The sequence below is a fragment of the Rosa rugosa genome, chromosome 6 (genome assembly GCF_958449725.1).
Source record: "Rosa rugosa chromosome 6, drRosRugo1.1, whole genome shotgun sequence".
Taxonomy (NCBI): Eukaryota; Viridiplantae; Streptophyta; class Magnoliopsida; order Rosales; family Rosaceae; genus Rosa; species Rosa rugosa.
In genome coordinates, this window is record NC_084825.1 from 34,145,622 (window position 1) to 34,161,775 (window position 16,154).

General features: G+C 37.3%; 2 protein-coding genes across 2 annotated transcripts; both read right to left on the reverse strand.

The window, feature by feature from the left end:
* Positions 1 to 3,523: 3,523 nt before the first annotated feature.
* Positions 3,524 to 5,555, reverse strand: LOC133716633 (uncharacterized). Its single transcript, XM_062143316.1, has 3 exons — positions 5,511 to 5,555; positions 4,370 to 4,443; positions 3,524 to 4,277 (listed from the first exon to the last, which is right to left on the reverse strand). The coding sequence occupies exons 1-3, from the start codon at positions 5,553 to 5,555 to the stop codon at positions 3,524 to 3,526; spliced, it is 873 nt and encodes a 290-aa protein (XP_061999300.1).
* Positions 5,556 to 14,762: 9,207 nt separating this feature from the next.
* On the reverse strand, positions 14,763 to 15,747 carry LOC133718784 (uclacyanin-2-like). The gene is made up of 2 exons (XM_062145662.1): positions 15,519 to 15,747; positions 14,763 to 15,062 (listed from the first exon to the last, which is right to left on the reverse strand). The coding sequence occupies exons 1-2, from the start codon at positions 15,676 to 15,678 to the stop codon at positions 14,860 to 14,862; spliced, it is 363 nt and encodes a 120-aa protein (XP_062001646.1). The 5' UTR covers positions 15,679 to 15,747; the 3' UTR covers positions 14,763 to 14,859.
* Positions 15,748 to 16,154: the final 407 nt, after the last annotated feature.

A 16,154-nucleotide genomic window follows, 5' to 3' on the forward strand; every position in this document is an offset into this window, starting at 1 on the left:
TCTTAGAGAGGTTTGCTCTAGAGAGAACTTAGATCATCTTAGAGATGTTGTTGTTGAATGTGAATGTGTGTGTTGTGAATGGGTGTGTTAGAATGAGAAGAGAAGGTGTTTATATAGGGAAGAAAAAGAAGAGTGAAATGATGAGTGGAAGAAAAATAATGAAAGTAGATCTAAGTTCACTTGTAAAATATGGAAAAGATAGAGAAAAGATGAAATGAAAGCAAAGCATGAAGGTGCAGCAACATGGAAGTGGTGATGATCTATTAAAGAGATTGTAGAAGAAAAATATATCCAAGGAAAAAGAGAAAAGCATCTAGCTTTCTTCATGTGGGTAGGAAACATGAACATGTGAATATTGAGCTGGTTTTAGGTCAGTTTCTGCCCCTTTATTTCTTCAATTATTTCTCCAACAAGACTTCATTATATGCCTTCGACTTCTTCATATGAAATGTTCCACTATGAGTGTAGATCATCCTGACAAATTTTCAGATTTTTATTCCATGTGGTTGGGCCGAAAATGCTGCTGGACCTCTTACAGGTCCAGTTTTCCAGTTTTGCTTCTGTAGAAAATTGGGCTGATTGTTTGAAGGCCTTCCACTCAAAAAAAAGCTCTGGCACTCTTCATAAGAAATGATCCTTGGGCTGTCTAGAATGGATCTGCAGAGTTTCAGCTCATTTCAAGTTCATTTGGTCAGTCTGCCGCCCCTCCTTCCTTGTTTAGCTCGGTTTCTCCTAGCCGAAGTAGGAAAATGTGCTAAAGTTGACTTTTCATGTTTCCATGCTTCCATGCTTTCATAGTAGGCTTTATTTAGCCTCTAAATATATATTTCGAACTTGTCGACAATATATAGCTTGAGCCACTGACATTGGCTCAATTTCTCCAAGACGTGCCTTGTCAGGCCAAAATGTTCATTTTGGGTCCAAACACATAACTCACTAATTTTTAGATCCATCTTTCACTTAACTCACTGCCGTTAGTTCTACCGTTAAAAGCCGTTAAAATTGAGGGTATATTTGTCAAAACGCTTAAAAGTACATTTTTAACTTAAAAAAATTTCTAAATTTATTAGATTTTTTTTCAAATTTTTTTTTAGTTTCTGAAATTTCTAAAAAAAAAGAATTTTATTTTAATTTAAACATATAATTTGAAAAAAAAATTGTTCCTTTTTTAAAGTTAGAAATGCATTTTTTAGTGTTTAGACAAATATACCATTAATTTTGATGGCTTTTAATGGTAAAAGTGAGTGAGTTATGTGATATTGTTGAAAATACAGTGAGTTAAGTGTCGAATAGGTCATAACTCAGTGATCATTTGTGATATTTTCTCAAAGAAAAAAAAAAAGACACCGGTCATGAAATCTATGGACCTAGGCAGAACACTTCAAACTTCATTAATCATCGTGTACTATTTATCCATATTATACCAGCCATGGAAGCAAAAGTTGAAAGTTTGAGTCACAACTCATATGCATGAAGCCCTGAATGTACCTTAAAAGGCGTCGGTGCTTGTGTGGATCTTCAGAAAAAGCTGCAGTCTTCAAGGACGACGACCTCGATCACGTTTCTCAAAGGCGCTCTTCTTCTTCATCCTCTCTCCCTCTTATTCTGGCATTCTGCTCTCCAACAGTCCCATCACAACAACACGTTATCCAGATGCAGCCAGATGTCATTTCTAGGTTTAACGCAGTCGATGACCTCGATTAGAATCTGCGAGTCTTCCAGTTGGGAGTTGGGACCTCATCTCTTTCTGAAACTCGATTGTTTGTCCGCACGTGGAGAGAAAAAGGGACACCTACAGTACTGTACAAACAAGATGAACTCAAACGATGAGATTTTATACAGGACTGACTGGAATTCTGGTCCCGGCGTCAAATGAGCGCGCCGACCGGCCGGTCACCTCCGTGATCAGTTATGATAATACTGTTATTATTCTACATTTTTGTCCAGGTTAACTGTTATTTTTCTTTCTTTAGAGAAGTTTTAGCTCGGTAAATTCATCCAGGTTGGAGAAAAACAAATCAGAAGGAATAACCCTTTCACAAGGGCACGAGTACAACATAACTATAAACCTGTCCAACTCTTAAGGCATTGGAGCCTAGCTAAACGAAACCCTATCTTGCTCCCAAAACATCACTCAAAGTCTCAAACAATAGCGAGGGAGGTTGCAAGGCCATCTCCCTCCCAGTGGTCCCTTAAAATGAAAGAAATCTCCCACGATAATTTTCTTTCTAAAATATCTATCTAATGAACGGTGAAGTCTTATATATGCAAGTATACTGTATACGTATGTTTATAGTAATTTTTTTTATGGGCCTAGGGCAAAAAAACTCCCACCAGCCCAAATTTTCAAGCCTAAAAGGCAGTCCAAGGGAGAGGTCCACTCAAAGTTCGACAAGCCCGGAATGGCCTAGGCCAACAAGTTTCCATCTGCCTCCCACCGCGGCACATCACAGCTCCTGACTAGCGCCGCCCCAACCTGCGCCGCTGCGCACCACACCGCCACGGAACCGCACATCATCTACTCACACCCCATGACCCGTGCCGCCGTTGAAACAGAACCATGAAACCATGACGCCAGGCCACCGGTTCGAGACGCCGTCGACGAGGCTCAACACAAAAAATGCACTCAGAGACTTCCACCGGGACTAGACGCTGAAACCAAACCTGCAAAATCTCAATCAGAACATCTAATCAAGAGCTTCCTCGGGCAATAGCATCAATACCCGTCCAGCAGCAAACCGCTACGTACGTAGGCGAGGCTTGAGGCCAGTCCAGACACCAGGCTGCCATCGAACGAGAGAGATCTCTCAGTTAGAAGGCCCGCCGCCGTCGACTTTAGGGTTTCTCTCCTAACCCGAAGAGAGGAGAGATATACTGATGCAAATATTGTTTTGATAAATGGTAAATTTAAGATGCAAAAGTCAGAGGTAGATTTTCAAAAAATATTCCTTTGGAGGTTTGTAATTCATACTCACAGAATTAAGACAAGACAAAAAGAATAAAAAAACAAGGGAAATTCGTCCAAACAGTGTCTAAACTTTTCCAGACTATTAATTTTCATACCTATATTTCAAAAAACATCAAAATGGTACCTGACGATTTAAGCCCGACCCAATTTCCGTACCTAGCAACAGTAAAATCGTTAACTCTGTTAACTTTTGAAGGGTATTTTCGTCATTTTACTATTCATCCTCCTATCTCTCTACAACTTCACCCTTTGTTCTATCCTCTGGTTTCACTTCTTTGCACCTTTCATGCCGTTGATCATAGTATTCCAAGTAGCTGTACACCTTTCTATCATCTCATCGAACAATGTCCTCGCCAAAATCATATTCCCTACACGAGTAAGAGAAGAAAACATTGTAGTCCATGCAAAACATCTCTCTCAGGCATTTGATCGAACACCTTCTAGGCTTCACTAATTCGTCCCAGCTTCGAATACAAATCAATCAAAGCAGTCTGAACAAACACATATATCTTGAGAAAAACAACCATAGAAACAAGTAAAAAAAGAAAACCCAAATCAGATCAACCAACAAAAGTGAACTGATGATGCCCTTTTCAGGTCCAATTCCGCAGTTAGTTCACTTATAAGAGCTTCTTTATCAGAAAGTCGTTGCTCCAAGTCTACACCTTGGGACTTTGACAGAACCAGCTCCTCTTGGACTGCAGAAAGCTCAACAGCAGCAGACTGAAGTGCTTCCTTAACTTTTTCATCTTCAGCAATCTTGTCATACAATCCCTTAAGTTCTCCTTGAATAGCACCCATCTGCTCTTCCATCTCTTTAGCACTCACTTTCGCCACTTCAAGCAGCTTCTCGAACTCCAAGGCCCTCTTTGTCTCAGACTCAGCGTGCGAATCACTTTGCTTGTACAGCTCCTCAAACTTCTGCACTTCACCTACAGAACTCTGCAGCTCTTGCTCTAGCTCCTGCATCCTCTTTCTCGAGCTTTCGAGCTCAAGGCTTAGACCATCGAATGATTCCTTCACCCCAATAAGATCCTTGTGCTTTTCTTCTTGAGCTTGCAATGCCTCTTGCAAAACACTGAGTTGTGAAATGTACTTCTCCTCAGCTTCAGTGATCTGCTCTTGCAATTTCTTGTGACTGAGTTCCAGCTCCTCGTTCTTCCTTCCAATTTCTTCGAGCTTCTCATTTGTAAGTAAGACCTCATTCTTCAGCTCGGAATTCTCTGACTCCGATTGCTTCAACACACCAGCCAATCTTTCAATCTCTAGCTCAAGTTCACCTGTCTTCTCCCGCGCTTCTAGTAACTCCCTGCTTGAATTGCTTATGCTTCTCTCAATAACAGATGACTTGTTGTCCTCCTTCGCCAATGTCTTTTCAGCTAGTGATTCCTTCTCAACTACTCTCCATCGAAATTAGCTTCATCCTCTTCTTTCTTTCCTTCTTTTCCAATCGGTAGGAAGTCTTCATTTGACACCTGTATGAAACCATCAGAATCAACACATGAGTTCTGGAGTTGGTTGTGGGCCGGGTTTGCATGGGCTCACCGGTGGCGCGAAAATGAGGCACGAAGTCGAGAGAGATAGAGACAGCGCTTTGTCCTTGGTTTGATGAAGCAGCAATCGAAGAAGAAGAAGAAGAAGAAAAAGAAAGAAAGAAAGAAAGAATCAGTTATCAATAGATCTGAGAGTCTGGTTTGGTGATGGTTTCGGTGGAGGAGAAGAAGAGGATGGTTTCAGATAAGATGAATAGTAAAATGATGAAAATACCCTTCAAAAGTTAACAGAGTTAGCGATTTTACTGTTGCTAGGTACAGAAATTGGGTCGGGCTTAAATCGTCAGATACCATTTCGATGTTTTTTGAAATATAGGTATGAAAATTAATAATCTGGAAAAGTTCAGACACTGTTTGGACGAATTTCCCAAAAAATAATGTGCATTATTAAGTTGAATGACACCCCATTATTTGTGTTTGCTATCGCAAATGACTCCATTTTGCGGTACATCTTTAATTTGTATTATTTTTTGGTCGACTTGGGTTTCCAAAATAGAGAAACCAAGCCATGCAAGCAACATAACAATTCAAACAAAACCTCACAATCACATCACACTTGGCAACCCAGTAGCTCCCAACTCGCAGAGTTGTCGTAAGTTTTAACCTTTACCCAATAAATAGCCAAAGAATATGTAAAATCAATTTGCCCCACAATTCTTATCAAAAACAAAAAGAGAAAATTTGCCCCACTTTATCTTAGGAAAGGTCCATTATTTAGGGCTTAAGGGCCCCTAAATTATACATATGTGAATATGTGAAGCTAGAACACTTATGAATTTTCAATGATAACACGCAATGTTGGGTTCCTTCCAATCAAATGAAGAAATGAAATATGCCAGAAAGCCGATACCAGAGCCAAAAGTGGTCCATTTTCTAATTCTTAGAATTTGCCTTCTGTACCTACTTAAGAATGATACTATTTTAGTATTTTTGGATCCAAAAAATTCTCTAACTGCACTCCTGGAGATGGCATGGGAATTAGAACGTACTGTCGGTGAGGCAGGCATGTGATCATTGTGATGTGAGCGAGCCATTGTGATTAAATATCAAGGGATAGGTAGAGAGAGAAGACTTGAATTAATTGAAGTCAATGTTAATCAACTTAATTATTTTTAACACAAATTTATGGTATAGTGTAGTTTGGGCACGTGGATTCATCATTTGATTGTACCCATACATGTCACATTGTGAGAAAAACTTGCGCCTTATTCAAGAGTTGTTTTATTAAGAGCAAATGCACCGATGCTCTCATTTGCATCCCAGTCCAAAAAACTGAGAAAAACTCAAATGTAGCATTGTAGAATTAGTCTACTAATTTGTGAGTCCTATCGTGGTCTATCAATTGTCTGAATCAATCCTTAACAAGTGAATTAGTCGAACCGAGCAACAGTGCATTGATGCACTTGCTCTAAACTGAAAATCAACACCAACTGCAGACTCAAAGGCCAAAAACAATGGCGACATAATTAAAAAAGAAATTGTGACTAAATAAATTAGCTATACCTTTAGCATCGGATCAAGAAAAAGAGAAGAATTATGATCATGAGCATAAGAGCCGGATAAAAAGTTAAAACCAAAGCAACAACCAACTAAAAACTTGACCCCAAATCATTACCATGACAACAACTAATTATACCTCTGTACCTCACAAGATATTTCAATTTTTTTTTTTTTTGATCAAAAGAAACTTCATTAATAATGAACTGGATACAATGAGTTTTGGCATCATCTCATATACATAAATGGCCACTGGACTTCACACTGGAACTGGATACAATGAGTTTTGATCAAAAGATATTTCAGTTGAACATATGCCTCTAGGTTATTTCTTTAATTTTGGTTTTCTTCAACTTAGCTTGAAATACCTATATATGTTCAATCCACTCTATGATAGTGGGATAAAATGCTAACAAAAATTATAGTTATGTAGTAGCTTCCAAATAATAATCCATTGATCTATACCAACTTTAAACTATGAATGGTTCTGATTTATTATTTTTATTCTTTTCAGTGCTCTAGCTCTGTTCATGGAATAATTATTTATTGAGAGTTTTTCAAGTCCAATGATCGATTTATACTAATTGATGACTAATTATAAAATTAATCGGCCAAGACTAGCTCTGTCTCTTCAAAGTATTACAAAATCTCTGAGTTGACTACAAAATCTCTATTAATGGGCTCCCTGCATTTCTTGGGGTTGTTTGCATTGAATTAATGGCACATATCCCACAATCACGCCCTCTTCATTCTTTCAAGATCTTCATGCTAGCTACTTGCACGAGGGAGATAAGTTTGAGATATATATATATATATATATATATATATATATATATATATATATATATAATAAGTGTGTGTACAAAAACATGCACAAAGGTTTTAATCGAACGATCAGATAGAAATTCAAAAATAAAAATGTACAATATTGATAGAACGGATCACATACTTTTGGAGATCGATGAAATAAGATGGATCAATGTAGGTTAAATGGATGTGAGATGGAGAAATAAAGTTATTTTTTGATGAAACTAAAGAAAAAATAGGAAATGAATGATTGAGATTCATTACGAGTTGATCTTATAAGAAGTTAACTGTCACTAGGCAACAGCATAATACAACAATGTAGGTATGTATGCAGATTTAAATATACATTATACATATTTTGAATTCATACATTGACCTAGAATATAGCGATGGCTTGTGGATCCTTGGGCTGTACATAAAGGTCAACCAAGACTTTGAGACTTCACACGTAAGCAGAGTTCTGTCTATCTTTACATGAGTTTCTCTATGGCATACGCTTAAACTGTCGGGCATATCTTTTTGCTACACAATCTTTCTCTTTTATCTCACCCCAATTAGGTCTCAAACATTTGGCTTTGCATATTGCCTTTTACTCCATATTTAGTAAAAGGTAAAGGTAGAATCCTTCTACCTAAAGCTTTTCTTATACATGCCCATAACATTGTAGCCTTAGACTGGTTACGTCCTCTACTTTGCTTGATAATTCGGCCATTATAAACGTTAAAGTCATATATAGGCAAATGTGGAATGCTTCATAGTTTTGGTTGCTTATAGGTTATAACACGTCCAAATTGTTGGTTGCAAAATATCTAGGGTTGTTTTATATCTGTCAATTTACCGACAAATACATATCTAAAAGTTTAGATATTTTAATAATATGTATTTTTAAGTATTATTATTCAGAATATGCGATTATGATTGATAATATCGATTAGAATAAACCTCAGTACCTCTTACAACGAGAATAAAAATGAATCTCATCAAGTACCTCTCAAACGTCAATTTTGCTTGACTATGATAAGCACACCTTGGAGTTAATTGGAAGGACAAAAAACACGAGGCTAGCTTGATTATAGATATATTGACCGTTGTGGTGGGTTTGTATTCTCGATTAAAATGTGATGCACTCATATTATCAGAAGAAATGTTCAACCATGCACTCCCTTTGATAGTGACCTATCTTTTTTCATTTTTTTTTTCTTTTCATCTCTTGAGCTTTTGTTTGGGTCAATGAAGATTTTATTGAAAATCACTATTTGGGCCACAACTTCACTTTGAAGACTGAAATCCAAAAGAAAAATTCTTGTAACCCATTTTAGAGGGAAACCCAATTGTATTGGACGGATCACCACTCTACTAGATAGCGGAAGTCCACCATTGAGCTACTCCTAAAAGATTTCCTACCACATCGTTCATGATTGATGGCTGTACTTTATTAATCTTTTGAGATGTACGTTGTACTGAGCGTCTATGTTGAAGTCTAAATATAGATTCCCATCAGAAGGTTTAACCCAAAATGTTTTGGTCGCGTCTGTCTCCGAAAGAGAGAGAGTTAATACTCTGAAAAGTAGTATACCATCTTTTTATCCACAAAATGAAAAATTATGAATTTATTAAGATCTAATTCTTCTAGAAATTAGATCGAGTACCAACAATAGTAAACGATCCTACAAGAAATCTAACACTAGTGTGATCGTTTAAGTGCTAAGAAGAATGAAAAAAAAGCAAACAAATAAGGAGAATAAACTGGGACTAAAACCAAGTATGGCTTTAATTACACTCAAAATATCTTTTATTTTTAGGTTCCTCATTAAACTATAAATCATATATAATTTACAATGTTATACTTATACCCGACTAAAGATAAATAATCAAGATTCGCAAGCAACTTGGTACAGATTCCTCTCCAGAGAGGCATGCATTTGTTACAAATATCTAGTTCACAAACACCGACATCTTCATGTCATCAGATTTGCAGTGATACCCGCACATGAAATACCAGTATCCAGGTTCACCCAAGTTTAATGCTTCATTGCCACTTTGATAATTAATGACCCAAGCTCGGTTCTATCTTGCATTGATCAAATGCATCACCGTCTGTTGCTATAACCACATTGTCCCGAGCGACATCGTAATGAAAATCTGAGAAATAAGACAAAACATCCATCAAAGGAAAGTGACGACAAACTAACCGTGGTAGACCAAAAAAAAAAAACAGTAGTAGACAATGATCTAGCCTAGCTAAAAATCCCGAATACTACCATCTACTGGGCAAAATTTAACAAAGAACGGGGATAATATCGAGGACTGAACGTTTTGAAGTTCAAACTATAGAACCAAAATGTTCATAGTCTCATCCAGTCTGATTCATAATGGATTATTGACACCATATCTGATATTAACACGAAAACTATGGACTCCGGTTATTGTACATGCATTAACAAACTATAATCATTCAAATGTGGTGGTCTGTTTCCAGAGAAAAAGTTGAGAAATGTAGCAAATGATCGAATCTCGTAAATAATAAAGCTAAGCTGCCAAAGTTCTAGATCACTCACTTATCACATCTCCAGCATAGAAAGTGTTTTGAGAAACAAAATCAGTGCAGTCAATTCCAAGTGCCCAGATAATGTCGTATGTTGTTGCCATCACCATATTAAACACTGATCGGAGAAACGAGAAATGCAATCAGAGCAAGAGCGAGTATCGTGCCGCTGCCATATGCCCATATTAAACACTTAGGCTAGCAGATATATAATTCTTAATTAATGTTTCTGTTTATGGCTAATCAAGCAATAACAAGCATGCATATATATAGGTCGTTCCTTTCTTGGTTGAAAGCAGTAGTGGAGCTTTGGTCTGGTCGTTGTGATTGATATGCCCTCAGGGCTTTGTTCTTGTGATAATGATCAGAACAAAAGGTTATTAATTCGTATCTGATTATGTCGTATAGATACGCTTTATTCAAGTCTCCTGGTTTCCTCCGCGTCCGGCCGGGCTGGGTCAAAAACAGTACGGATGGCTCATTTCGGGCATTCTGACTCCGAAGCAGCTGGTTTGTGGGTTACATTAATAAGAAATTATTTTTTGGACTAAGCCCACATAATTAAGCTAATGTTTTTGAGTTTGTCACATGCATATATTTATATATGCTTTCGGTCAACAATTAAAATGAGAAAGAAAAGAAATAACCGCAGTTTTGGGTTATTGAGACGTAGTAATTTTGGGTTAATTATAGAGAAAAACCACCTATTGGTTTGTTGTTTTTATTCTTGTGAGTGATAATATATATGCGAGGTAGTTGTTTTTTTTATTTGGTCTTTCTCTTCTATGAGTGTATTTGGGTGTAATTGTGTTGATACCCAAAAAAGCATGAAGCATGCCGTAACGCCTATTTCAAGCCCAATAAAAAAATAAAAATACAAACAACATTCTGAAAGATAAAAAGTTACATATCTTTTCAAACCATCATGCCACGCTTGTGGACCCAAACCACAACTACGCTCTTAGGGCTTACAGAAGTGGGTGTGGTGTGGAAAGTTACGGAAATACATAATGCTCGTTTATTGATTTAGCGTCGTTGGTTATTTCGGTTTTGGGCCCAAAATCCAAGCCTGATGATTTAAATCAATAACGAAATGGTGAATATGAGATTTGGGCAAACTTTTCCTTTAAAACTAAAAGCCCAAAATAGAAAGTTCAACTTTCTTCCTCTTCGTTCTAATCTCGCTTTCTTCCCTGCAGCAATTGAATACACATAGATCAAACTAAAATCCTCAAGAAATATTGATTTCTTCTGCTAGTTAGTAAGGCGAAAATCTTGCGACTAGTTAAGGGACATTCTCTTCTTCCTTAAACAATGAACTTGTAGATCTCAACTTTCCTCGTCCACCTCATCGTTTTAGGTTTAGTGTCACCGCGGTTACCTCTGCTGCAATGATTGTTGACTACTGCAACAACTTTCATTTTCTACCAAAACCTCATCTCTCGAGCAAGCACTTCTTTCCTAGATTTTAGAGCATAATTCATGTATGAGTTGAAGAAGAAATTTTTAGTCAGAAAACCAAGTGTTTAGAGTCACCACAACACTCTCCAATCAAGCCTATAGAAAGGGAGACTTGGCATTGGAATAGGTATAGAGCAAAGCATGGAAAATTTAGAAACACCTACAACAACCAAGCTTTCAAGCATAAACCCAGCTCTTAGCCATTTTCTCCCAAAACCTTCTTCAAATCCATTTTTCTAGGAACCCCATATCCAAAAACCCTCCAATTCTCTCACGGCAATGTATTTCTAGCTCTCGCATCACGCTTCACGCTGTCAAGCTCTGTCCATTATCTGAAGCACACACAAAGTCCTCCCATTAATCGAATTATTGGGTTGATTTTGGCATAGTCGCTATTTAATTCATAAAGGACCCTCACAAATTGAGATTTGAGTTTGAGAGTAACACCTTAGAATCTCCTTTGGATATTAGTGGAATCTCCTTATCGTCGATCTCTTCCCATGGATATAACCCTTTGATTATGGGATGAACCACGTAAACCCTTAATTTTATGGATTTTTCTATTAATTTATCTTTTTCATATTTTGATACTTCATACTTGTTTAACGCTTCCGCACAACAAGTGGTATCAGAGCTCAGGGTACGCCTGGGGGTATTTGATTTGGAGATGATCACTGATTTGATGATAATATTTCCAGTTGGTGATTTAAGCTGTGATCATGGATTCAATTATGAAATCTTTTTCTACAATTAAATATATGATTGATTAATTTAATGGGAGAAAAGATTTCAACTTTTGGGGTTTGAAGATGCGAGCCTTATTAGTTCACCAATGGCTAGTAAAGGCACTGTAAGGTGCGAATGCTTTGCCAACCACTTTGACAGAAGAAGAAAAAGATGACATGTTAGAGGGAGCACATAATGCAAATTTGTTATGTCTATCTAGTGGTGGAAAAGCGTGGTACAGTGGACGCGACGGTGTGGTGTGAGAATAGGTTGAGCGAGGTTCAAGCATGATCTGGGGGTCAACTATGCGGTCGAAGGCAACAACTGGAGGACTGGGTTCCTGAGAGTTGTCATGTGTTGCTGCGGTGGGCAGCGAAGACCGGGTTGAGATAGCCTCAAAGCGATTGGAGTGGGGTTTGTTGTTGGGCCTGGAATCTAGTTCGATGGTTGGAATGATGGATCTAGGGGCTGGGGTCAGGTCTGAATCTGGGACCTGGGTTGGGTCGGGTCGGGTATTAGGCCTGGAGCCTTTTTAGGATCTTGTTTGGCTGCTTCTTTTAATTTTGGTTCCTGCTTTATGTTTTGTTGAGTACTTTGGTGGAAGATTTCTCTTCTTTTTGGATAGCTTTAGTGGAATATATGCAGTTGGTCACATCACCCATTACATTGTTAAGGGATTGTTCATGGACTGTCATACCATGGTAACATAAGTGGAAGATTGCTTTCTATTATGCAATATGTATACGTAGGCTGGCTTGGTCGGTCAAATCACTGGTTACATTAAAGGAAGATTACCTTCTTATAGTTGGTCATACCATCGGTAGCTGCTTATATGCCGGTTCATATCCGGTGCTTCATCAGATGTCATCTTGCATCCAACTGTCTCTTTATAGGTTTATTTTCAGATGTCGTTGTGCATCTCGTATTCTTTTTATTTTTCATTTTGATGTAGTTTCTACATCTCTCTTTTGTAACTTTTCTTATTCTCTATACTATTATTAAAAGAAGAGGTGTTTCAAACTTTTGACAAAAATAACCTTATTAATTAAATCACAAGGTCAATCATGACAATCACAAAATATATTTTTAGAAAAATAAACAAAAAAAAGATCACACAACCCATTTTTCTCTCCCACTACCTTCTCTTTGCAACAACCGATTTCTTCCATTACCTTTTCTTTTTTATTTTCTCAAAAATAAAAAATACTTTGACACATACAGAGCATGTATGGAGGAAGACTAGTCAATAATAAAGCTGACATTTTTTTTTTAAGATAATAAAAAGATTTGAATAGAACCACCGTTCACGTACAATTTGTTATACCCGACTCAAGAAAAGTAATCAAAATTGACAAGCAACTTAGTACAAATTCCTCTCTAGTGAAGCATTGTCACGCCCCGAACCAAGTGGAGGTGAGATTAGATATCTAACACCGGATCCGAGGAGCGAGCGTAGAAATATAAAACCAAATTAAAAATAATACCAAATAGTACATTTTCAGAAATCGTTGAAAATAAAACATTTGAAATAACAAAAAGAAATTACACCTCGTTTTCTAATCTCACTCGCTCTACTCCTGTAATTCTTTTCATAGTCTAGCAATCGTAAACGTTATCTCGCTTAAACTTCTTGAAACTCGTGTCACACCTGTCTATAGGGGTGAGCTTACGCTCAATAGGGCCAAACCTTTTTAAGTCATTATTATCTAGACATCGCAATCAAGTTATCAAACAATTCTTACAAAAATAAATAATAGAAACGATGCATGTCAGATGAGATTCACTTAATTACCCATTAGTCCATATATCAAAACAAGAGAGCCTACACGTTCCATACCGTGTATTTTACCAAACGGAAGTGACTCTAGATGTTTTGAGTACATGATCTAACTCCCTGTAATAATTCAATCAACTTTCCCTTTTTGCTAGTCATCTTGCTTAACCTAGATTACCAAAATCGTACAGCTTTATTAGCCCACTTGAAATTTAGCCAGATGAGTCAAGCTCAACTACACAAAAGCATTCATTTCCCGTAATCCATTTAGATATCAATTCCACATATCCTTCCAAACTCCTTTTACAATTCGTCCCAATGCATATGTATCATGAATGACATCACAATCGTTATAACACATGCTTTTATATAAAGCGATAACATAGTCAAACAAATCACCGATTTCAATTAATAATCTATTTATCAATTTAAAAGAAAATGTTCCCTGAGAGACCCTGTCTTGACTTTCATGCTGCTGAGAGTTAGTAACACTGTGACTCACATTTCTGAAATCCATATCCTTATACTTCTGGGATTGTTAACACACATTTAATCCTCGTATCGACCAAATCCCTCAATGTACTAAGGACACCCAAATCCTTATTTCCTATCCTTCCATACTTTCCCAAAATCAATTCGATTCTATATAATTCTGGCTTTCCACTCAATTTCTCCATTTCTGTCCCAATTAAACTGTGACTCCAAAATTAATACAATCTACAACAATACGCTTCACAAACAACAGTAGCTGCACATAAACTCAATCGACCAATTCTAGAATTTCATATACTCTGTTCTGCAGCCAAGTCTTCGTTGATTTCCATCACAAACCCATTCAAGCATAACAGAATATCAATTCAAGTTCAGTATGCAAATAGAAGCTGGAAATCAACCAGCACAACCACCACCGTAGCTGCACACGGTGGCCGTGACGGCCCAAAACTTCAAAATCTCCAATTCTCAACCAAAACTCGAATTCAAGTAACCTCGACGAACTGACCAACTTTCATACCAGAGTTGAAATCGAAGGTCGCCGGAAAACTTAGAACTTTCTCCCTCTTCGATTCTCTCTCTAAAGTTGATGGATGGACAAGGAGATACCACAGGCTTCTTCATCTCGCCAAGACGAAGCTACCACCACCGGTCTCGCTTGCAAAATGGGTCGGTCTGGGATTGCAATCTGATGCCTCTCAAGCTGCTCCAAAGCTTATTTATAACTTAATCTGACGGTCTAGATCTCGCAGTGATTAAAATGGAGTCATAAATCTATTTTTAATTAATTCTTGGATAATACCAACTTTCAAAGATCATTAAAAATAGCTCGGTTGTCTGAAAACTCATATGAACTCGTAACGACCTCTACTTTAATTCTACAGGCTCGAAAGACAAATTTTAAAAAACTTATAATTCAAATAATTTTTAAAAACTAAAAGATTTTAACAAGCAAAAATAGCTTGAAATTATTTTTCCTATTTAAATACAAAGCCGAAATTCTGAGATCTCACAGCCATTCAACTGTTACAAATATCTACTTCACAAACACTGACATTTTCATGCCATCAGATTTGCAGTGATACCCGCACATGAAATAATAGTATCCAGCTTCACCCAAGGTAAATGCTTCATTGCCACTTTGATAATAACCCAAGTTCGGTTCCATCTCGCATTGATCAAATTCATCACCATCGGTTGCTATAACCACATTGTTATGAACTCTATCATAATGAAAATCTGAGAAACAAGACAAAACATCGATTAAGATCTGAATAACATATAATTATATATGACTTACTTGCACAAACAATGTTAAACACAATAAAGTAATAAATTATTCAATCACAGGAAATTGATGACAAACTAGCTAATTGATCTAGCCTAGCTAAAAACTCCAAATACCACCATCTACTGTGCAATTTAACAAAGAATGGGGATAATATCAAGGATTGAACGTTTTGAAATTCGAACTACGAAACCAAAATATTTTCAGTTTCATATATCCAGTCTGGTTCATAATGGATTATTGACACCATAATTGATATTGACACATAAGCTATTGAATCGGGTAATACATGCATTTGGCAAAATAGGAACATTCAGGTGGTCTGTTTCCAGAGAAAAAGTTGAGAAATGCAGCAAATGAATCTGGTATATAATAAAGCTAAGCTGCCGAAGCGCTAGATCACTCACTCAATACATCTCCAGCAAAGAAAGTGTTCTGAGTAGCAAACTCAGCGAAATCAACTCCAGTTGCCCAGTCAACTTCGTATGAATTTGCCATCACCATCACCATGATCGGAGAAACCAGAAACGCAATCAGAGCAAGAGCCGAGTATTGTGCCACTGCCATATTAAACAATTGGGCAAGCAAATAAGTCTTAATGTTTCTGTTTGTGGCTAATTAAGCAATAACAAGCATGCATATATATATTTATCCAAAAAAAAAAAAAAACATATAGGTCTGTCCTTTCTTGGTCGAAAGCCATAGTGGAGCTTTGGTCTGGTCGTTGTGAATGAATATTTGAAGATGCCCTCGGGGCTTTGTTCTTGTTATAATCATCAGAACAAAGGTCAATAATTCGCATCTGATTATGTCATATAGATTCGCTTTATTCAAGTCTCCTTGGTTTTCTCCGCGTCCGGCTGGACCCGGTCAAAAACAGTTTTGGCGGGATCTTTCGAAACAGTGATGGTTAGTGCCGTAAATTCAGATTCCCTTCTGGCTCTTTATTCTCAGTTGTTCAAAGCTTAATTGGCACCATCAACATCAGAAAGAATGTAATACTGCCTCCCGCCGAGTTAATATGATCTCTAATCTCTAATCTC